The sequence below is a fragment of the Globicephala melas genome, chromosome 9 (assembly GCF_963455315.2).
Source record: "Globicephala melas chromosome 9, mGloMel1.2, whole genome shotgun sequence".
Lineage (NCBI taxonomy): Eukaryota > Metazoa > Chordata > Mammalia > Artiodactyla > Delphinidae > Globicephala > Globicephala melas.
In genome coordinates, this window is record NC_083322.1 from 46,030,265 (window position 1) to 46,053,294 (window position 23,030).

At 43.7% G+C, this 23,030-nt stretch overlaps 1 protein-coding gene across 1 annotated transcript in view; it reads left to right on the top strand.

Annotated features, from left to right (window-relative positions):
• SCRN1 (secernin 1) overlaps window positions 1-23,030 on the top strand; it is a 57,305-nt gene that overhangs the window by 12,130 nt on the left and 22,145 nt on the right. The window contains exons 2-3 of the mRNA XM_030857446.2: window positions 7,305-7,464; window positions 18,164-18,345. Of these exons, the coding sequence (XP_030713306.1) occupies window positions 7,306-7,464; window positions 18,164-18,345 (341 nt within the window). The 5' untranslated portion in view covers window position 7,305. The remainder of the gene's footprint in view (window positions 1-7,304; window positions 7,465-18,163; window positions 18,346-23,030) is intronic.

Below are 23,030 nucleotides of genomic sequence, written 5' to 3' on the forward strand. Positions count from 1 at the left end.
AACTCAAGCCTTCCTTATTACTGGGTATGGTGACTAATGAGGGCCTCTGCAGCTTCACTGAGATAAAAGGGCAGGGCAGTTTGGCATTCAGGCAAAGAAAACCCCTACGTGGCTTGGAGCATTCATGCCCTTCAATAACTACTCGCTGAACTTGAAGACAAAGACCTTCTTTCCCACGCAGCTTCCTCCCTCCTTGTCTAGACATTCTGTAAGCAGTCTCCTAGTTACGGGGGTGCAGTGCTCCAGCCCCCCAAGCCTGTACCCAGCCTCCTATCACCAGTCGGAGGGTGGATGTTGGGAGATGCAGCTCCTGTGCTGTGAGCTGCAGGGACTCTGGAGTTATAATTCCCAAGAGGAAGTCATGAATCCTGAAAGGACTTTGATAAGGACAGTGATGGTTAGAAATTGAGCTTAGGGGTACTTTACCACAGCTGATAGCACGATATCTAAAGCTGTCCAGTCCAGTTTTGTAGCCTTGAGCCACATGAGGCTATTTGATTTTAAAAAAATGTTAATTGTGGTAAAAATACACGTAACATAAGATTTACCATTTTTAAGTGTACAGTTTAGTTGTGTTAAGAATATTCATATTGTTGTGCAACCCATCCCCAGAAATTTTTCATCCTGCAAAACTGACACTGACACTGTGTACCCATTAAACAGCTAACTCTCTGTCCTCCTCCCCACTCCCACCCCCGCCTGCTCCAGCCCCTGGTAACCACCATTCTACTTTCTGTCTCTATGAATTTGACTACTCTAGGGACCTCATATAAGTGAAATTACACAGTATTTGCGTTTTGGGGACTGGCTTATTCTACTTAGCATAAAGTACAGATAAACGTACTTTGAAATATTCTTAACAAATACTTCCTAGGACATACCTGTAAGTTTAATTGTCTGTGGGGGTTAAATTGGAGTGTTTCATTAATTGGAACTGTTAGTTTATTGCTAACCTGGCAAGAATCCTAATTGGTATTTACCACAAAGAAGCCTATTCAGTAGACTTGCTCTTTAAGCCTGTTGCTTTTAAAGATTTTTACTTGAAAACCATAGTAAGAGAGAAATGTTATATTGCAACCCAGTACATACATATACTTATATGTGTATATCTGAACTTAAAGTTTCTTGCACGAGCGCTTACTCTTACTATGTGAGATGCACACGTTCTTTTCTAAAAAATGCTGATCTTGTCCACTATATTGATTTCATAACCCACAAAAGGGCCACAACATGGAATTTGGAAAACACTGCTATAGACATTCCTGGGTTCAGTTTTAGGCCTGTAGTATAACCCTGTACCCACATCCCCACCTCTGGATCCCTGTGGTTCAGAAGACAGCTTCAGAATTGTGCCTCAAAGCAAGCAAGTTAAGAAAAAAGCCATCAATCATGGCTTTATTTCCGAGTAAGCTTTGTTCACTGATTTTAATGCTGGCTTAAGTAGAGTGTAGTTATAGAAAATTCATTATTGAATGGTTATACTGTTTTCCAAAGCTGAGTATAAATGATTAAAAAAGTCTATGTAATAAATTTCTGCATTAGCATGTGTGATTGGGAGTTAAATTTTAGTTTATTTTTCTTCGTGGAAGAGATTATGACATTTCATAATGCTGTATAAGATTATAGAGGGAAAGGGAGAAAAATGGTAAAGTCGGTTTTTTGTCATACATGAATGATTTAACAGTTTATAAAAATCCTGTAAACAGAGATTTCAAAATGCATGTTTTATACAGTGTATAGATGAGTTAACTTTTCAGATTTTTTAACCTGGTATGTTAGCCAGTATTTTGACAAATAATGGGAACAAAATTGAGATTCCTGGAATTAGTTTCAAAAGAATTTCATCTCAGGGTGAGCAGAAAATTGGCTTTCTGATGGGCCAGTTTTTCTTTTCCTGTTTAAGGAGGCGACTGCAGGAGGCCTGCCCGCTATTTGTGTAAATAATAGTAATGAAAATTTGTGTACTCCCTGAGTAACTCTGAATTGGGCAGGCTGTAAAGAAAAAAAAAAAAGGAAAACAAAGTACTAGAGAATAACTATAATAATGCTGAATAAAAAACTTGTCCTAACTATAACTCAAATAAGAATTTGCCACTTTTGAAATTTTAGATGTTGGGACATAGAAATAGAACCAAATTTTTTCCTTAAAATAAAATTCCTAAATCGGTAATATCCCCTGGTTTTATTTGTTTTTAATCTTTTGTGTGTGATTATATAAGTATAAATACTTGTAGGAAAATTGAAAACAAAGGAAAATATAAAAAAACACAGAAAGAATTTAGTGGTCAGGCTACCACTTCTGGTCTTTTTCTATGCATATTTTCATGTAGTTAAGATAATTTTTTTTCAAAGAAATTTATTTATTTTATTTATTTATTTTTGGCTGCACTGGGTCTTTGTTGCTGCTCGCGGGCTCTCTCTAGTTGCGGCGAGCAGGGGCCACTCTTCGTCGCGGTGGGCAGGCCTCTCACTGCGGTGGCCTCTCCTGCTGCGGAGCACGGGCTCTAGGCACGCGGGCTCCAGCAATTGCAGCATGTGGGCTCAGTAGTTGCGGCTCACAGGCTCCAGAGCACGGGCTCAGCAGTCATGGCGCACAGGCCCAGCTGCTCCGCGGCATGTGGGATCTTCCTGGACCAGGGCTCGAACCCACGTCCCCTGCATCGGCAGGCGGCCCCTCAACCACTGCGCCACCAGGGAAGCCCTAAGATAATTTATTTTGGACACCCCCCCTTCACCTCCCCAAACCATTTCTCTATGCAATTAAAAACTCTTCACAAACATTTTAATGGTTTTATAGTATTCTACCATATAGATGTAACATAAATTTTTAGCCACTTCTCTGATGCTGGACAGTTAAGTTTCCATCAGTTTTTCACCTGTATAAATACCGCTGTAATGCACACTTTTGTGCATGAATCTTGTCTATATTCCTGATCATTTCCTTAGAGTAGATACACAGAAATGGAACTCCCTTTCATCTACTGCTCTGTCTCCTCCCTGTCACAGCCAACTTCTTTGAAAAGCCATCTGTGTGCACTGGCTCCATTTCCTTCCTAAAACCTGGCTTAAAAGCCTTCAGTGGCTTTAGTGTTTATTATGGGACAGACACTAAAGTCCCTGCCGTTGCCTTCAAGACCCAACATGATCTAGCCTCTCTCCCTGCATCTCCAGCCTCTTCCCCGTTACCTCTGGCTCAGCCACACTGGCTATTGGATGTAATGGCTCCTTCCCCTTTCTCCAGCCACAGGGCCTTCAAACCTGCATAGCCTCCCTCTGGAATAGTCTCACCCCCCCACCCATCTGTCCTTTGTGGACTATAAGGTAAGGTATCTACTTAGAGGAAGTGGTTGGAAGTTTGAAGAGAAGTGAAAGTCTCAAAAGTGCATTTAGGAGTTAAAGAGAGGAATTGTCCAGACAAAGTACACAAGGGGTTTCCAGGTAGCAATGAGGGCCACTTTCCGGGTATATTCAGAGTCAGGAATGTGAGCTTCAGATCAAGGGAAATGGAATTGTCCTCTAGGGCTATGATCACCTTTAGCTTCTGGAGAAAAGAGCTTTGCTTAAACTCAGTTCACCTGATGAGTTCAGTATCCACTTCCTGTGTTTATTTTTCTCAGTCTTGTAGCATTGTCCTACCTCCTCCTGACTAATTCAGTTTATGTGGGTGATAGCACGATTTGTCATAGAATAAGTGGAGGAATTTACAAATAAATACTTTTGGGGTCATTGGAAACCTCACTGTGAAAGTCCTCATTTCTGGGTTTATTGGCAAGTTGTAAAGTTGCTCTGTTCAGTAGGATTTCTATTACCCACCTGTGGCTATTTAAATTGAAATGAATTAAAATTTGTAATAAAATTAAAAATTTAATCCCTTAATTACACTAACTACAGGCCAATAGCCACTTGAGGCTGGTGGCCACCGTATTACACCGTGGAGATGGAACATTTTCGTCATTGTAGAAAGTTCTGAACAGCACTGATCTAGAGAGCAGACAAGGGTCCAGCGGAGTCATCTCTGAGGCTAGTCATTGTGTAGAATGGTGATCCAGGAAAAGTAATGGACAGTTGGCTTTGGCTAGTTTGCTACAGGTTGTGATACACAGTTTATGGGTTCATCTAACATTACAAAAAAAATGACATAAAAATTCTGCTCCCTTCTGGCATTCCCAGTCATTCCCAGAATTCAGCAGAAAAGCCAGCTTCTCTGGGCCCACATATCCCTGGGCTTCCTTTGCCTATGTATTCGTCATGGTCAAGTGACTCAGATGACCTGCAGACCAAGCAGATGTCCAAGCTGAAGAATAAGTGCTAGTCAAAACCTCCTAGGACAGGAGGACAGGAATAAAGATACAGACATAGAGAATGGACTTGAGGACACGGGGAGGGGGGAGGGTAAGCTGGGACGAAGTGCGAGAGTGGCATGGACTTATATACACTACCAAATGTAAAATAGATGTTAGTGGGAAGCAGCTGCATAGCACAGGGAGATCAGCTCCGTGCTTTGTGACCACCTAGAGGGGTGGGACAGGGAGGGTGGGAGGGACACGCAAGAGGGAGGGGATATGGGGATGTATGTGTATATGTATAGCTGATTTGCTTTGTTATACAGCAGAAACTAACACACCATTGTAAAGCAATTATACTCCAATAAAGATGTTAAAAAAAAGAAGAAAGAAAAAAAATTTATCTGTTATTTACTTATTAATTTATTTTTGGCTGTTTCGGGTCTTAGTTGCAGCATGTGGGATCCTCGTTGAGGCATGTGGCATCTTTCGTTGCGACGTGCAGGCTCCTCGTTGTGGTGCGTGGCCTTCTCTCTCGCTGTGGTGTGCGGGTTTTTCTCTTCTTTGGTTGCGGCACGCAGGCTTCAGGGTGCGTGGGCTCTGTAGTTGTGGCACGCGGGCTCAGTTGTCCCACGGCATGTGGGATCTTAGTTCCCTGACCAGGGATCGAACCTGCGTCCCCCACGTCGTAAGGTGGACTCTTCACCACCGGACCACCAGGGAAGTCCCAGATTTTTACTGTTTTTAAGGATCGAGTAAAGTAAGGTTCTGCTCATAGATCAGACACCAGCACTTTTGACATGGCCCAACAATGGGGGCAGAAGGGAAGTCCTATTACATACGAGAGTCATACAAACACAGGACAACGCGTTCTTTCCCGATCTTACCTTCTTCTGGGTCTGTTTCACTTGATTTGGCTCAGCCAGCAATTCTTCCCACCTCCAAATTCTAGGAATCCTCTATAAAGGCATTTTATCTTATAATTATTGTAGGTCTTCCTTACACATACAGAGTCTTGGTTTATTCGTCTCTACCCCTCAAGTTTGAAGATAATGTGGTTTTGTGAAAATGGGAAAGGTTAAGAGGAGGAAGAACTGGAGTCCCTTTTATTTTCTTGCCTTTTCTTTCCCCCAAAGGGGCTAGGGGCTATTTTCCTGAGCTAGGAGGGAATTATTTGCAGAGTTATGGACTACCTACTTCTCTGTGCCCTGGGGAGGGACCTGTCATAAGCACTGCCAGGAGGAACTCTGGCAGCCCGGGGTGTGTGTACACAGACTGCCCTGAAGTAGCCTGGATGTAGACGTAGCAATATGGTTCCTCACGAAGATGTTTCTAAACGTAGAATGTTGCTGACTCTGTGACTTGATAACTGGTCCAGTAATGAGTGAGGGGAGTTGATTTTGATTGGCTTGCTCAACAGAAATTTTGAGACACTGCTCTATTTGAGTGGTCAAAACCCAAAGAAAATATCTCGTATACTCACGTAGCCTCTACAAGTTGCAAAATATGTTCTCAAGAATCATTTCATTTGATGCTCATGATACATCTGTGGGCTGGGGCAAAACATGAGGCTCAGGGCTTCCCTGGTGGCGCAGTGGTTGAGAGTCCGCCTGCTGATGCAGGGGACACGAGTTCGTGCCCCGGTCTGGGAAGATCCCACATGCCGCAGAGCGGCTGGGCCCGTGAGCCATGGCTGCTGAGCCTGCGCGTCCGGAGCCTGTGCTCCACGACGGGAGAGGCCACAACAGTGAGAGGCCCGCGTACCACAAAAAAAAAAACCCCAAAAAACAAAACAAAAAAATCCATGAGGCTCAGAGTGGTAAAGTGATTTGCTCAAGGTTACACAGCTAGTAGGTGACGAGGCTGAGTTTTGAATGCCAGTTGCTTTTCTGAGAATATTGCTTTACTTCTCATTTATATTTTAATGGAGAAGCAGATGGTAAGGATAGTTCCTGATGCTCCAGTGGGATGGATGATGAAGCTGGCTGCTGAGACAGGGAACGTTAGGAAGGGATCCAGTTTAGGGAAAATGATGAACTCAGCTTTGGATATCAGGTAGGCTGGGTCTGTGGGTCAGGAGCTCAAGGAGAGAACTGAGCTGGAATTATATATGTAGGTCACTGGTTCGTAAATGACAAGCGAAGCTCTGGGCATGGATGAGTTTTCCCAGAAAGAAAAGAGCATTAAATGAGGAAGGAAGGGCCAAGCAGTGAGGATGCTCGATGGCCAAGTAGAAGAGAACTAGCCAGCCCAGGAGCAGTTAGAGAGGCGGGAGGAAAGCCAAAAGGTGCTTGAGTGTTATGTCGTTGAGGTAGAGAAAGATATATATCAAAGAGTGGCGTATCTTTCGGTTTACTTCCAGACCCATTTCCCCACGAGCACCTCAAAAACTATCATATGGCAGCCGTGCATCTCTAGATCAGAGGCACTTCTGCAGTGCACTGTTACAAGGCATATTTATTTATTTTTGTATTGCTGTGACAGATGGCAGCGTGTGTGTTTTCTGCCTGGAACAATAACCTTTCCATTCTCCTGCGTCCTTGCACTTTTGGCTGTCACTGCGGTCTGTGGCGAACCTGAGATCCTTTATTCCCACAGAGTACTAAACAATATCTGGTGTCAGTGGTTTTGTGATTCTACTCCAGACACCCCACCTTCATTTGCCAGCTGGGCGCTCTTTTTTTTTTTTTTGTTTTTGCGGTACACGGGCCTCTCACCGCTGCGGCCTCTCCCGTTGCGGAGCACAGGCTCCGGACGCGCAGGCTCAGCGGCCATGGCTCACGGGCCCAGCCGCTCCGCGGCATGTGGGATCTTCCCGGACCAGGGCACGAACCCGTGTTCCCAGCATCGGCAGGTGGACTCTCAACCACTGCGCCACCAGGGAAGCCCCAGCTGGGCTCTCTTAATGAGCTCGCTTCACACAGTTCAATACTAGAACTCTCTTAGTGGGTGAAATATGTTTGAAGAACTCACCGGTGGAATGTTCCATGTTAGGCCTGCTTCCATTCTCTCTCTTTTCAGGATGGCTTTAGCTCCTCCAAGTTACTGTTTTGTGGCCTTCCCGCCACGTGCGAAGGACGGTCTGGTGGTATTTGGGAAAAATTCAGCTCGGCCCAGGGACGAAGTGCAAGAGATTGTGTATTTCTCAGCAGCTGATCATGAACCCGAGAGCAAGGCTGAGGTAAGTCACGTGTTACTGTCTCTCACTTAACATGTATTCTCTTTCTCTGGCTTTGTCCAGCACCTTGATGTCTTAACCTGGAAGCCTGCTCACAAGTCAGAACTGTCATGTGGGTTCTGTTGATTCCTGTTTCCATTCAGGTTTGTTCATAGCCTTAAAAACAGGGTCACATGGAGAATTCTACATTCGTTGGTATGGCCCATGTTTTATACTTAAGTAAAATATTTACACAATTCCAAAGTCAAATCTATGAAATAAGATATATTCATAGAAGTCTAGCTTCTACCTTTGTATCATTCACTCCATTGCCTTTTTCTTCTATAGGTGATCATGTTTTGGAAGTTTGGGGGTTTATCCTTCCATTTAAAAAATTACATATTAATATATGGAGTAAACTACACACACATACATATCCATATGAATGTTTATCCCAGTCCCTTTCCTCCCTTCTTAGATGGATGGTAGCATGCTATATACACTTTTCTCCACTTTGCTCTTTTCAACTAAAACTGTATCTTGCAGGTCACTCCATCTGGTCTCTAAAGAGATTCTTCATCCCTCATTTGCAGCTGTGTAGTATTTCATTCTGTGGATGTAATCAGACTTTAATCAGTCCCATATTGCTGGACATTTGGGTTGCTTTCCTGTCTTTTGCTCTTACAAATAGTGCTGAAGTGAATAATAGCCTTGTGCATCTGTCACAGTATCTGGTCTTGGTTTATATATTTTTATCATGTTCAAAATTATCCACCAGTTCTTATTTCGAGTGCTTAGTCAGTATTTCTTTGGAATAGGTGCCTAGAAATGGGATTTCTGAGTCACAGGGTATGTAAATAGGTAATTTTTGTTAGATATGGTCAAATCTCCTTCCATAGCTGGTGTACCGTACCGTTTTGTGTTCCCACCAGCCATGTAAGACGGTGCCTGTTTGTTCATATTCCCAGAGTGTGTTGTCAAACTCTCATGATGGCTATCTCATGTTAGTTTTACATTCTGCTCTTTTACTAAATTCTTTTATTGGTTGTGTCAGCTTTTATTATTCTCTTGGGTTTTCCAGGTATGTTGTTATAAAACCTGCAAATAGAGATTGTTTGATTGTTCTTACATCTCTAATTATTTTCTTGTTTGTTTGGCTTATAGCTTGGATTCAGTATTAATAGTGAGGGAGATAATGGATATCTTTGCCTTTGTTCCTGACCTGAGCAGGGGACAGCCTCTAGTGCTTCCACATTAAGTAAGATGCTGGTTTGGGAACAGAGATTTATATAGTTTTGTCATGTTAAAAAGTATACATCAATTCATACTTTGATTGCTTTTAAATCCTCAAGAATAGGTGTTGCATTTTGTTAGAGATCTTTCCAGTGATTATGGAGATAATCCCCTGATTTTTTTCTTCCTATTTAATGATAAGTTGAACCATCTTTGCATTCATGGAATAAACTTCTTGGTTATGGTATATTTAGTTGTATGTGTTTAAATTGTAATTGTTTGTTGAAGGATGAAGAATTTGGATGAAAAAAATGGGAGCTAGTAGATTAACAAACTCTTGCCCCTGACATCATCTGTATTCTTTGATGTTCTGTGCTTTACAAAATAAACTGATTTTTCTGGTGACTGTGCTAGGTTTTAAGTGAGTATTCATCAGTGCGTATTTCATTTTCTTATCTGAATCTTTATCTGTTTCGATCCTTTAAAAGCATTAAGCATCACCAGAGCAACAGAACTCTACAAGGAGCTGCTTATGCGAGGTGAATTCAACAGAGACACTGAGACGAACAGGCAGAGTGCATGAGTCTGTGGTCGAGGCAGCGGCAGACTGGCTCCCACAGGATATTCGCCAGAACCGCTTGCCTCTCGTGTTGCACCACTAACTTGGTCCAAGCCCCTAAGCTTCAGCGGGACCTTCCTTTCATACAGGCAGAAAAGAGTGCTAGGTTCTCTGGCGCTCATGCTAGCTTTTAAATGGGTATTCAGTAATGTTTGAATGTCCATGTTGTTTGCATCTGAATGTTTCTTTCTGTTCCTGGAACAGAGTAGACTCGGTATGGATGAAGTTGGCTTGGTTTGCGTTGTTACTGACCTTCCCTGTCTGTCTTCCCTAAATGTTTCTTTTTCCCAGAGAGTCATGCAAAACTGAAACAACACTTTGATTTTCATGTGGGCAGATTTAATTTCCCAAAGATGGCTATACAAAATCCCATTCCACATGTACTTCTCACAGTGTGATAGACACGCCTCCATGGAGTGGAGGGTTTATGCCCCCCCCACCCCTGCCACGAATCTTGGTGAGGACTTCCGATGGCATCATGCAGTGAAGCGTGACGGAGGTGATGCTGTGTGACCTCCAGGGCTGGATCATAAAAGGATTCAGCTTCCACTCATCTCCCTCTTTTGGAACTCTAGCCCTAAGATCCCAGGCACCATGCTGGGGGGAACCCAAACACCCATGTACACAGACCATGGGGTGGGGCCCACGTGGAGAGCCTACAGCTAGTGTCAGCTGCCAGATGTGTGAGTGAATGACATTTCAGTGATTCCGGACCTCAGGCTCTATGGAGTAGAGACACACCATCCCTTCTGTGCCCTGTCCAGATTCCTGACTCATCAAATTCACGAACATAATAAACGGTTGTTTTACACCACTAGATTTGGGGTCATTTTTTAGCAGCCATAGTAACTACAATATTGTACAAAGCCTTTTATAAATATGGCTGAAATAAATATTTTAGAAAAAATTTGTTTTCTTTTTTGGGGAATAGGTTAAATAAGTCTGTATTTTACTCACGGTTACAGTCATTTTAGGAAATAGACGAGATTCCTTTCACCAGTTAACCTATGGTATATTAATGCTCAAATACACTATAGGTTACATTATGTCCCTTTGCATAAATAAGTGCAGCTCGATACATACCAGAGTCAGTCCCTAAGGCAGCCCTGACCTTTTTTCTGAGTTCCATATCTGTGTTCTGAGTTGCCTCTGCACGTTTCCACATCCATACTCTGCAGGTAAAATAACTCTAGGGATCCAAAACCAAATTCACTTTCCCCGCCTCATTTGTTCCCCTAACAGCGCTATCGTCTGCCGCATCGTTTAATCTCGAAACCAGACAGAAGTGCTGACCCCCGTTTTCCCACTTCTCTGTGGATGCACGGGGGTGGCTGTCACTGCGTCTTGTTGCTTTCTCTCCTGTGTCCCCACCTCCACTCCACGGCCCCCAGCTCATTCACACCCACCCCCATCTCCCTTCGGCTTTAATCTGCTTATTGGTGCCCAGGTCTCTTTCTCCTGAATTCTGTTCCCTGCAGGGTCACCGGAATTTTCTTTCCAGATCACAGCTTTGTCATTGCCTTGTTTAAAAATGTTTGGTTGCTTATAGGATGAGAGTCCAGGCTGATTTGTATGCCATTCACAGCTCTTCCTGATTGGCACCCACCCTGCTCACTTTTCTTTCTTTTCTTTTCAATTAATAGACAGTTTCAGAGCAGATTTAAGTTTCCAGAAAAATGAGTATAAGTACAGAGAGTTCTCATATAACCCCTCAACTCCCCCCAACCCCCTGCCTCCCAGTTTCCCCTGTTATTAACATTTTGCCTTAATATGGTGCATTTGTTACAATTGATGAGGCTGTACTGATACATTATTATTAACAAAGGCAGTAGTTTACATTAAAGGTCACTCTTTGTGTAATATATTGTATGGGTTTTGACAGTTTCTAATATCATGTATCTGTCATACAGAGTAGTTCCACTGCCCTAAACATCCTCCGTGTTCTGCCTGGTCATCTCTCCCTTCCCCTAACCCCTGGCAACCGCTGATCTTTTCACTGTCTCCATAGTTTTCCCTTTTCTAGAAGGTTATTTAGTTGGAATCATATAATATGTAGCCTTTTCAGATTGGCTTCTTTCACTTACTAATATACATTGAAGATTCATTCACGTCTTTTCCAGGCTTGATAGAACGTTTCTTTTCAGCTCTGAATAATATTCCAGTGTCTGGATGTACCATAATTTATTCTTCCATTCACCTATTGAAGGACATCTTGGTTGCATCCAAGTTTTGGCAATTTTGAACAAAGTTGCTGTAAAATTTGTGCGTAGGTTTTTGTATGGACATAAATTTTCAACTCATTTGGGTAAAGATACTTTTTAATGTAATTTTACGTTTTGAATAGGTGATATATTGGTGTGGTTCAAAGATTTAATAACATTAAAAGGTTTACAGTAAGCAGTCTTAATCTCCCCTTATTCCTGTCTACTGATTCCCATCTTTTATTTATTTATTTATTTGTTTGTTTATTTATTTATTTTTGGCTGCGTTGGGTCTTTGTTGCTGCGCGCAGGCTTTCTCTAGTTGCGGTGAGCGGGGGCTGCTTGTGGTTGCAGTGCGCAGGCTTCTCACTGTGGTGGCTTCTCTTGTTGCGGAGCACGGGCCCTAGGTGTGTGGGCTTCAGTAGTTGTGGCATGTGGGCTCAGTAGTTGTGGCTCGCAGGCTCTAGAATGCAGGCTCAGTAGTTGTGGCACACAGGCTTTGTTGCTCCGTGGCATGTGAGATCTTCCCAGACCAGGGCTCAAACCCGTGTCCACTGCAGGGGACACGGGTTCAATCCCTGGTTGGGGAACTAAGATCCTGCATGCCATCCGGCGTGGCCAAAAGAAAAAAAAATAAATGAAATTGTGGGTTTTTTTTTTTTTTAAATGGAGGTTTCATTTAAAAAAAGAGTCACTGTGATTGCTCATCTGCCCACCTACCCACCCTTCCAACTGGTCCATCCTACCAGGCGGTCTTCTCTTCCAGTTCGTTCCCTTTCTTACCCTTCATCTTTCACTCAGTCTGTCCATCGGCCTGCTTGTCCATCTATCATCTACTCTATGTCCAGTTCACTTTGCTTGAGATGGAGGAATAAGAAATGGGGTCCTCCAGCACAGAGTTCCTCAGTTTCTAAAATTACGCTGCACATTTTTGTTCAGATGCACAGCTGGCAGATTGGAACATTTTATTTTCTGTTCTTTAGTCTTTCTTCTGTGGATTCTGGGTTTTTAACAACTCCTCATCTGGTTGCAGAATAGGATGGATAAGTATGTATCCAATTGTGAAATCCCCTGTGTCCTTTCTGAGGATGCTGTACACTGTGCATCACAGAACTCATCTCCCTTTACCTCAGGCCTTGCTTCTCCCTGTGGGTAGGGGCGTTGAAGAATCAGATGCATAATTTCCTGCATTATGATGTTCTGTGTGTGCATGGGTGCATTTGTGTGTGTGTGGATGTGCATCTGTGCTCATGGATGGGTATAGGTCTATTCTTAAATGGTTAAACCTTCTATTTAAGAAAAAAATGGATCCAACATTAGAATATTTTCCTGGAAGAACAATGGATTTCAACTACAGTTTACATGAGTCATACTTGGTACCCAAGAGAGTAATTATACCACAATTTATGGAGACAGAATTCTTTTTTTTTTTTTTTTTGTGGTACGCGGGCCTCTCACCATTGCGGCCTCTCCCGTTGCGGAGCACAGGCTCCGGATGCTCAGGCCCAGCGGCCACAGCCCACGGGCCCAGCCGCTCCGCGGTATATGGGATCCTCCTGGACCGGGGCACGAACCCGCGTCCCCTGCATTGGCAGGCGGACTCCCAACCACTGTGCCACCAGGGAAGCCCGAGACAGAATTCTTGATAGCCAAGTCAGGTTTGATACATAATGTTTTTTGAAAGATTCTCTTATTATTATATATTAAATCTCACCTCCATTTTTCTCTCCTTTAGAATTCATTGTTTCCTTTTCTTCGAAAGTTAGTTTGAATTTATTTTTATTTTCTACTGTATGAAGTTCAGTGTGGGATTAGTATCCTCAGCAAGGTTATACAACTTTCACAATTGGGGTGGGTTTTTAGTAGATCATTTCCCTTTTCTTCCCCAATGAAAGTATTTGCAAGAAGAATAGAAAATTACCAATTAGTGATAGCTGGTGGTGTTGTTAGTAGCATTGTTTAGGTGGTGGCTGTATTTGTGGTGTGTGGAGTATGTGTGTACATGGTGGGGCAGGGAGTGGGTCCTGAATGTTAATTCTGAAGATTATCCCCTACAGCAGGAGAGCACAAGTCATTCTGGAATCAAAGAAATCTGACCAGAGCTCCATGGCCACTAAGTAGATTGTGCGTCTTTCTTCCTGTTTTCCCATTTTCTTCTCTTCAGCCCCAGGAGCAGGAGTCCCCAGCCTTCTGTGCGGTCAGAGCGTCTCCCTTGCTCCGTGGGAGAGTGGCTCGGCAGGGGGCTTCCTTCCATCACGTCCCCTTTCCCAATCCTGTTTCTGACGCCAGGCCTTTGCATTGTCCATCCTCAAAGATCTTACAGCTTCAAGGGAATAAAAAGCAGCTCTTCTAAAGTGTGGTCAGCATCTTCTTTTGTCTTTGTTTAGACTCATATGAGCCTTAAGGGCACATTTTCAAAAACCAGTCAAGTAGCAGGCAGGACACTGGAATAAAACAATTAAAAAACGAGCAACCTCAGTGATAATTAGCAATGCTGCTTTAGAGTCACAAATTTTCTAAAACTAAAACTATTTCCCTGAAGCATCCCATTTTCCCTGCCTTTGTTTCCCACCCTAAGAAGTCTGGCTGACTCATCAACTCATTTCACAGTGGTTTTCGCTGGTAGTGCCAGGGTTGTGTTCACCATCTGAGTACAGTAGGAAAGGCACAATGATTGCGTTTCATTAATTGAAACGTCTATTGTGTGAGTGTCTCTATTCCACTTTCACTGGGTGATATCCAGAAATAGTGTGCGCAGGAATGTGCAAGGGGTAGGCGACAGCATGACGCTGATTTTGCTTTTCATTTTGGACACCATCACACAAAATAATAAAGGGTTTGCCCTGAACAAGAATTGTCATTTGTTTTTGTCTCCGAGGCCTTGTCAAGGTTTATCTTTCCATCTTCCAACCTGGCATATGTCCCCAGGAGCCACCTGAGAGCGACAAGCTCAGTGCAGGTAATACTTTTAAAAGCTCAGTGATTAGCATTAGGCAGGGCTGACATTTACAAGTGTGCCTCACCACGCCCCCTGCCCTGGGCATTCTTATGTTGCTGTGTGGCCTTGGCCCCCAGAAGTCACACTAGCTGACAGATTTCTTTTATTAAAGGCTGGGTGGGTGTGGCCATGGGGCAGCAAGACGAACTGCTCCTCTTTTTTTGAAGCCCCCTTGAACAGCTTAATCACCCAAGTGAGGCCCGAACTGTCCCTGTAAAGACTGATCTTCTGAGGGGTGAACGTTTTCTCTTTGCTTTTTTTCTCATAGAAACTTGGCTAGGACTTTTGACTTTAGAACTAAATTGTTTTTCCAGGCTGAAAGAAAATTTCGGGTACTTTGGGATTTTTTTTCCCCAGAGACACCTTTCCTGCTACCTCAAATCCCACTTTTTCTCTGCCTTGTTAATAATGTGGCAATTGTGAGTGTCAGTGAATTTTACTTAAGAAAATGACTGCCTGCGGAGTTCATGTTCTAGATGGCTGACTTTACAACGTTTAACTCATTACATCTTGTGTAAATGTTCCTTATTTGTGAGGTTTGCTCCCAAACTGGGATTTTAAATAACCGATCTCTATGAGACAAGTGTGTCCATCCTCCCTACTCCCTCCTACACCTGGGTGTCATTAGACAGATTTCAAACCCAGTGGACCATGTGTGAATTGCAGCCACAGAAGGGCCCTTGTGAGGCCCAGACTTCTGTGGTCCATGACAAAGATGCCCCGAGGGGCATGTGTTCTAGGCTCACTAAGGCTGGGGTGCACACCCACCCACCTCCCGTTCCCCGACCCTGTGGCCTGTGAGGAGATCTGGGGCATCAGCTTGCAGCCTGGTGCTTGGGAGGTGCTGATTTAGCCCATCTGGCTAGTTGGGGATCTCCTTCCTTCCTCATGATTCTAAGTTTGGCCTGAAAAGTGTCAGGTTGGCTGCATGTATTTTGGACTCCCACAGAGACCATATGGTCTTTTGCATTCAGTGTTCAACGTTTTTATCTGTCAGTACTTATTGAGCTTTTGCAGTCCTGTGACTCAGTGCCATCGTAGCTCCCCTAAGTGGCAGGGTGGAGGACCTCCCTGAACCGTGAACACATTTTTGACATCCCCACCTGTCTCTTCTCAGGCTCTTACCTCTGTCTGGAATACCTTGATGTCTGGCCTACTTTTCAAGATCAACCTAAATGTCACTCACTTGATAAAACCTCTGCCCGCTTGGTTATGTTCCCTTTCCTTTGACCTCTATTATGCTCCCTCCGACCTGTGTTATTCATTCGTTCATTCATTTATCCATTCATTCATTCAAAAAAAGGTTTATTGATGCCTACTGTATACCAGATTTGGGATATGTCATGAACTGAACAGCAAAGATCTCTCCCTCCTTCCCTTCTGTAATCTCTCAATAGCGCTTACATTCTAACTGGTGGAGATAGCATACATAAACAGCACGTACGATACGTCAGTCAGTTATATAGTATTTTGGAAGGGTCAGAATGGCATGGAACGGGGAAAGGAAAAGGAAGGGCAGGATCGTGTCGATCAGAGTATGAGGTGGGAGGAGGGGACGAGATGCAGTGCATATTAGGCGGACAGGCCTCAGTGACACTTACTGAAGTTGGCCTGTGGTCGTAGTCTGCGTATGTGCCTTCTCCTTCTTTCCCAACTGAAGGGACAGAGACTGGGTCTCCTCACTGATTTATCTGCCAGCAGCACTTAGCACGAAATGCCTTGTGTGTGGTCGGTGCTCCGTAGATACTTGGTGAAATGGGAACAAATGTGTCAAAATGAATTTGAGGGCAAATAAAAAGCTCATTTCCTATTTTGCTTTTTTCCTGTCCTTACAAAAAGTACTTTATGATAAATCTGTGCTTAAGAATCTGAGATTCCTTGCCTATTTACTTACTCTTTTCAAGATAGAGTTTGTCACTGGACCTCAGTGGATACAGGGGTTTTGGAAAGTATTGATCAGTGCTGCTTTTGGCATGAAATAGTACAATTCTAACATATAAACGTCAATTCCATTTAGAAGAGCACAGAGGACTGTAGCTTGTTTACCGCCTTGGCCAGCTTTTTTGCTGTAAAAGAATCACTTTAAAACAATAAATAACTTTCGGGAACTGAATAGGGGAAAACATTTCAAGCGTATATTTTACTATCAATTTGCCATGAAAAACTCAAAGGTCTCTTGACAACCTCCGGGTTTAATTAGCTTTCAGTTTACAAATACTTATCAAGTGAAATAACATTATCCCAGTGCAGAGCAATACCTAACGTGGATCGTGAAGATACGGATGTCACGTGACCAGTGAGTGTGCATTTCAGCTCTTACCTGAGGTTTAGAGATTATGGGAAATCAATGCAGAGTAGCTTTCTGGGCTGCATTCAGTCCATATAAGTGGGTCTTGAATCAAAAAAATGATCTAAGGCTGCAGTTGATCCAGTGCTTTCAGGTGCCCAATTTAAAATGCAAATGGCTGCTGTGGCTGATAAATTTCTCCCCTGAGAGCTGAAAAGCTCTGTGTAATTTAGAGCCCTGAGTTCCATACTGCAGCTTCCACGGGAAGAGTATGTGTGTCATAGACTGCTAGCATATCAGCGTCAGGAGGCTCCTGTGGACAGCCTAGTTTAGTGCTTTTCCAACTGCTCTAGCCGAGTCCTCCCAGGGGCCCGGTATGGGGAGGGGAAAGGCTCTGAGTTATCTATCCCCAGTCCCATGCCTGTTCTTCCATTCACCTCAATACACTTTGACCAGTTTTATTGTCTTTATGCTTTTATGTAAGAGTTTGTATGGAGGAAGTGTTCTGAGGCTAAAAATATCAATACTTGGAAAGAAGTAGCTTGATCTAGATTAGCTCATTCATTTTCCAGGTAAAGACACAGCAGCCTGGAGAAGTAAGACACAGCTCTAAGTGGTTATGTACTGCAGTTGTGACAGCAGTTAGGAATATGCCTCTCTGGGACTGTTTCCTTATATGTCCACCTCATGGGCTTAGTGTGGGAATCAAATGGGACAGACCAGGAAGCACAATGGATAAGAGAGTGTACATTTAATGCGTTAGTTAAATGTAAAGTATCACTATCATTTTCTCTTTTCTCCCCCTAGAGCAGTCATGTGGGTTGTCAGACTGTGTTCCAGGGAGCCCTAGGGATCATTGCAGGAAGCTTAGGGGACCTCTTTTCTCCAGACAAACCATCTTTCCTTTTATCTGCTTTCTATGTTAGGCATCTAGGTAAAGTTTCTTCTATAGATAGGACTCTATAACTTTTAAAAAGTTTGAAAACCACTGATCTAGAAGGAATTTTGCAGATGAATAGCTATGCTTGTTTAAAATGCTGGTGGCCATCTGTGCCCATTGAAAAGGCTAGATACAGAATATTCAGGGCAGAGATTGCTTGAATACCTGGTTCGAGAAGGTGGACTGCTGTAGATGTAAACATTATGCACAGATTGGCCTGAACCAAAGAGACAGAAAACTGAGTGAGTGACAAGACTGAAACTCACTGGGGAAACCTTTGAGCTGCTTTGAGACGTGTGGTGTTTTTTAAGTCTGGGTGTTCCCAAGGCCTTTTATTTCTCGGCTCTGTTTGTAACCGATGTGGTGGTTTAATGTAAGTACCAAGGTGAAAACTAAGTGGTACCTGACAGGTGATGACCCTTTCTTTCCTGTCTTCATTTTTTAGTGCACTTACATTTCAATCGACCAAGTTCCCAGGACCCATGCCATCGTGATAAGCAGACCTGCCTGGCTTTGGGGGGCAGAAATGGGAGCCAATGAACATGGAGTGTGCATAGCCAATGAAGCCATCAATGCCAGAGAGCCAGCCGCTGAAACGGAAGCCTTACTGGGGATGGATCTGGTCAGGTACTGCCTGGTGATTCTTTGAAACAACTGCCCAGAACAGGTGGAGTGTGGGGATGGGATTTATCTCCCTCCAAACCTCATACTTCCTAACACAGTCCTTCCAGAGAAGACTTGTGCCTTTTGATATAAACTTGGAGGTGATGGAAAAAAGAATAGATTACAATGGAGTATTATTCAGCAATAAAAAAAATTCAGTACCGATACCTGCTATAACATGATGAATCTTGAAAACGTTATACTAAGTGAAAGAAGTCAGACACAAAAGGTCATTATTGTGTGATTCCATTTACATGAAATATCCTGAATATGCCAATTCATAGAAGCAGAAAGTAGATTAGTGGTTGCCTGGGGTTGGAGTGGAGGATGGGGAGTGATTCCTAATGGATATGGTGCTTCTTCTTGGGGTGTTGGAATGTTCTAAATTTAGATTATGGTGATAGTTGCACAACTTTATGAATATACTAAAGACCCCTGAACTACACTTTTAAATGGATGAAGTTTATGGTCTTTGAAATGTATCTATCTAATAATATATAAAAATAAAAAGAATATATTAAAAATACATAAAAGGTAAAGGAAAAAAGAACAGAAATCACTTCCCTCCTTTCCCCTCTAAGTCTTGGTCATCTTTTCTTCCTCTCCCTCCCCTTCCAGCCACAGTGTAACAGAGGGAAGCGGACGTGTAAGCTCGGCAGGATGGGGGTCTCTGTCGGCTTGTTCACCACTGCGTCACAAGCACCAGGGGCTGTGTGCCTGGCACGTAGTGGCTGATCAACGACTGAGTTTGGAAAGAATGACTAAAGTAGACGGTGGGTGGGAATGAAACAACGTTCTGAAATGGCTTCCTTTTTTCTGAAATACTGAAATGCAATAGAGTCATGGCTTGATTGAAAGACGATTGGGCTGGGAGCTGGAGGTCTTGGTCTTCAGTGTGGATACTTGTCACTTGTCCGATGTGAGGCCTAGACTGGGTGACCTCCAGAGAGCTTCCCACATGTAACATCCTATAAAAAGGAATAGAGGTTTTTACATTTTGTAGGTTTTATAGGGAGAAATTGCACATAGAGACCTCCGTGGCCCATAGCTTCTTCCAGCTGATGGGCAGGTCTGTTTGTGACACCCCTTTGATGCCATATCGCCTTTATACCTTCCTCACCCTTCCTTACGCTTCCTGGTTATTATAAACTCAGAAGGTGCAGGTTCCCTGAGCTGGAGAAAAGGAGGGAAAAGCCTTATATTTATAATCAGTTTTCTCTTGATCAACAGAATGAAATGGATAGAATAACAACAAGTTTTGAGCTTATGTTTTGACAGTTGTCCCAGTATTTTTACCTCCGTGCTTAATAGAAATCCTAAAAGTGAAGAGTTAACAATGAAAAATAATGTCCCTTTTATGCCTCATTCATAGCCTTGCATTTTGAGTTATCGTTGACTTTATGGCAGGGGATTTATAGAACTGGCAAATACCACCATTTAAACAGTTGATTTCTAAGGGACGACAGAAAAGAATTTTTTTTTTAATTTCTTCAAAGCCTCTGATGTATCTTCTCAAGTTCATCAACCTATAAGGCAACAAGAGTTACTGAATATCTGCTTTGTGCTAGCCTCTGTGGGCACATGAAGAAGCTCAAAAACTGCAAAGAGATTTTAGTCTGGTTGCAGGGAGAAGATAGAAAATTGAGCAATACAAGATTTTAAGACCAATTTAAGATGACAGAAGGAGAGGCGTGTCTCAAGGCAAATCTGAGATTTGTAGCCACATGAATGGCACAGAATCCCAGGCCCTCAGCAAACACCCCTGGATGTTCAGAGATGATAATGGACTGAGTCTGTTTAGGAATGCTTCGAGAAGAAGATGCCTGTGACCTGGGTGTACAACGCTGCGGGGCTGTAGACCGAGAAGATATACTCGGCACATAACTGGGGTTGTGATAGTTACCAAGGTCTGGACACTAACAAGTGTCAGGAGTAGATTACAGGGTGAATTTAACCATAGTCATTTAACTTTAACTCCTTCCCTGGCCACCCATGTCCAGGTATGTGAAGAGGACTCTGCCGCAGGTGTCTGCACCTCGAGTGGCTCTTTGTGAGCTCAGGGTCTCAGCTTTATACAAGCTATGATCAGTTCAGCTGAGCCCAGTCAGATAGCGAGGGGCCGGTTCATACTAACCGAATGCTAAACGTGACCCCTGAGCCAGAAGGCCTCCTAGGTCAGTGTCTCAGAGGCTCCCAGGTGATGGGTGCTGAAGCACACAGAGCACTGTTTGAGTAGCAGGGTTCCAGAGCAGTGGGTCGCGAAGTGTGGCTGGTGACCCAGTAGCTCTGGCATCACCTGGAAAGTTGTTTGAAATGTAGATTCTGGGTCCCCACCACAGACCTCCTGAATCAGCCACTCTGGGGGGTGGGACCAGTAATCCGTGCTTGAACGTGCCCTCCAGGTGCTTCCCATACACACGAAGCGTTGAGAACCAGGGCGCTAGAGGAAAATCTCAGTCCGTGAGCTGTGTTCTTTCAATTTGGGCTCAGTATCTCCAAGGTATTGCTGTCGGAGGGATCACTCCTTCCTCTGTCTGTGCTTGTCTACTGGGCTTGGGTGCCAATTCTTTCCTGGACAGCTCCTGGGAGAGCAAGCTCTTTGCACTTTACACTCTATTTCTAGTGCTTGCTAGACCTGGGGTTGATTATTCAAAGATTATACAGGGCCGGCTGCCCCTCTACGGATTCTGATTTTTTGTGCTTTCCAACAGCACGTCAAATCCAGCCTCAGTCCAAAGGGCTGTTAAGTGAACGTTGGTAGCACTTTATTGGGCACTGAGTTTAAGATAAAAGTATAATTTGTATGTGTTTCCTAGAGGTTTGCTGTGGGAATTCAAGCATTAGGCAATACTGTTTTTATATTTCATTTTCACTTTATGTTTATGATGTTAAGTAACATCTGCTACTTACGATCCACTGATCTCTGTGAGAATCTGTCAACGAATCCCTTTCTCCAGGGAAAAGGCACATAAACACATATACTCCATTTTTGCATGTTTCAGGAGGTTGGTACCAAGTAAAAGAAGATGAATGGCGCTAGCCTAGAAAAATGGGAATTGATTTTCTGGAGGTCAGGGCTCTCTTACCATCCAAGGTCTGTCTCTCATGATAATGCGCCTTGGCCTCTTGGATGAGAACTAGAAAGCTCTTAGAACTCATCCATCAGTGGCATTCTGGTAAATGTTTAATAACCAGCCTGGGGCGGGATGGTGGGGGGCAGCTCTGATCTGTAGCCTTTTCCAGTTTCCATGGTGTAAATACTCCCACGATGATTGATTTCAGGCTACCAATGGTTTAACCACTAGATCGAAATTCTTGGTGTAGAGCAGTCTGCTCCGAGCTGGCGCAGCTGGCCCCAGTGCGTCACTGCCTTCATTCAGCGTTTCACGCCTCTTCTTCCCTGTGCATGACTGCTCTGTTCTCTTCTTTTTCCGTAGACTGACTTTTGCTGCTCCGTTTGGGTTTAACTTTGTCACTAAAACCCAGTCCATCCCAATATTTTAGAGCATCTGATAATTCTGGACACTTTCCATCAGACCCTCAGCGTCTAAAAAGACACAAAAGTCCTTGAAAAGAGGCCAGTGTAATCACTGGAAAGGGCCAAGGGTTGTCTTTAGGTTGTGGGGAGTGTGAGGACCCACAGGTGACCTGAAAGGGGGCCCAGCCAGTATCTGTAGGAGGAAAGAACCTGTGGATTAGAGTTACTGTTTCGCGAACACTGTTGTATGATGCGTTTTGCATAGAATATTTCATTTAATTTTGACAGCAATCCAGTGAAGTGGGTCTGATTACTTCCCTTTGGTAGACAGGAAATTGAGGTTAAGGGACTTGCCTGAGGCTTCGACAGAGCCTGGTGTACCGGGACCCGCTCCCCTCAGGGAGGCGACCCCTGTCTGTACTAGATCGCAGGTTACTTCTCCTTTCCAGGAGCCAGGAAGCTCTGGATACCAAGAGACAGAGGTTAGTCAAAAGGTTCCCCACGTCTTTCTTCCAAATCAGTACAGCCCTTAGCATCTACTTTTCCCCCCTCCTGCTTCTATCCCTCTGGCTAGAGGCTGGGCATCGTTCGATGTCCAAAAAATCATGAACCAAGAGGGGCCTTGCAGACTCCTGGATTTGCGGGGGAGAAGGAAGATTATTGGCATCTACATCCCTATAGGAACACCAAGCTCATCCCTAAAAGGGGAGGGGAGGTGACTATTTTTATGACTTTCCCCAGGTCAGTGATTGTATATCCACGGTAAATCTAGTTATAACTTAGTTTTACCTAATTGGGATTCAAAGGCACAGGGGTCTCCCTAATGGATGGAGACATAGGTGTCAAAAAGACAAGCAAGCTGAGTTTCTAAACACGAGGGCTTGCATGAGGGGAGTGCACACAGTGCTCATCTTCCTTAGTGAGCTGTGTTAACCTTTCAGGAATGGGCACAGTGAGCTTGACATACCAGTGAAAAGGTCATGGGCCCCAAAGAGGGATTTTCTCCGGGATTTCCCATAAAAAATAAGGATCTGAATTTGGGAGCATCTAACTCCAAGATCCAGAAAAACCCGGACCAAGCACACCCTCGGAAGGATTTGAATTTCACTGAAGGTTGATGTCAGAGCGAGACTCTCACATTGGCCCAGTTAATTTCATTCCTTTTCCTGCT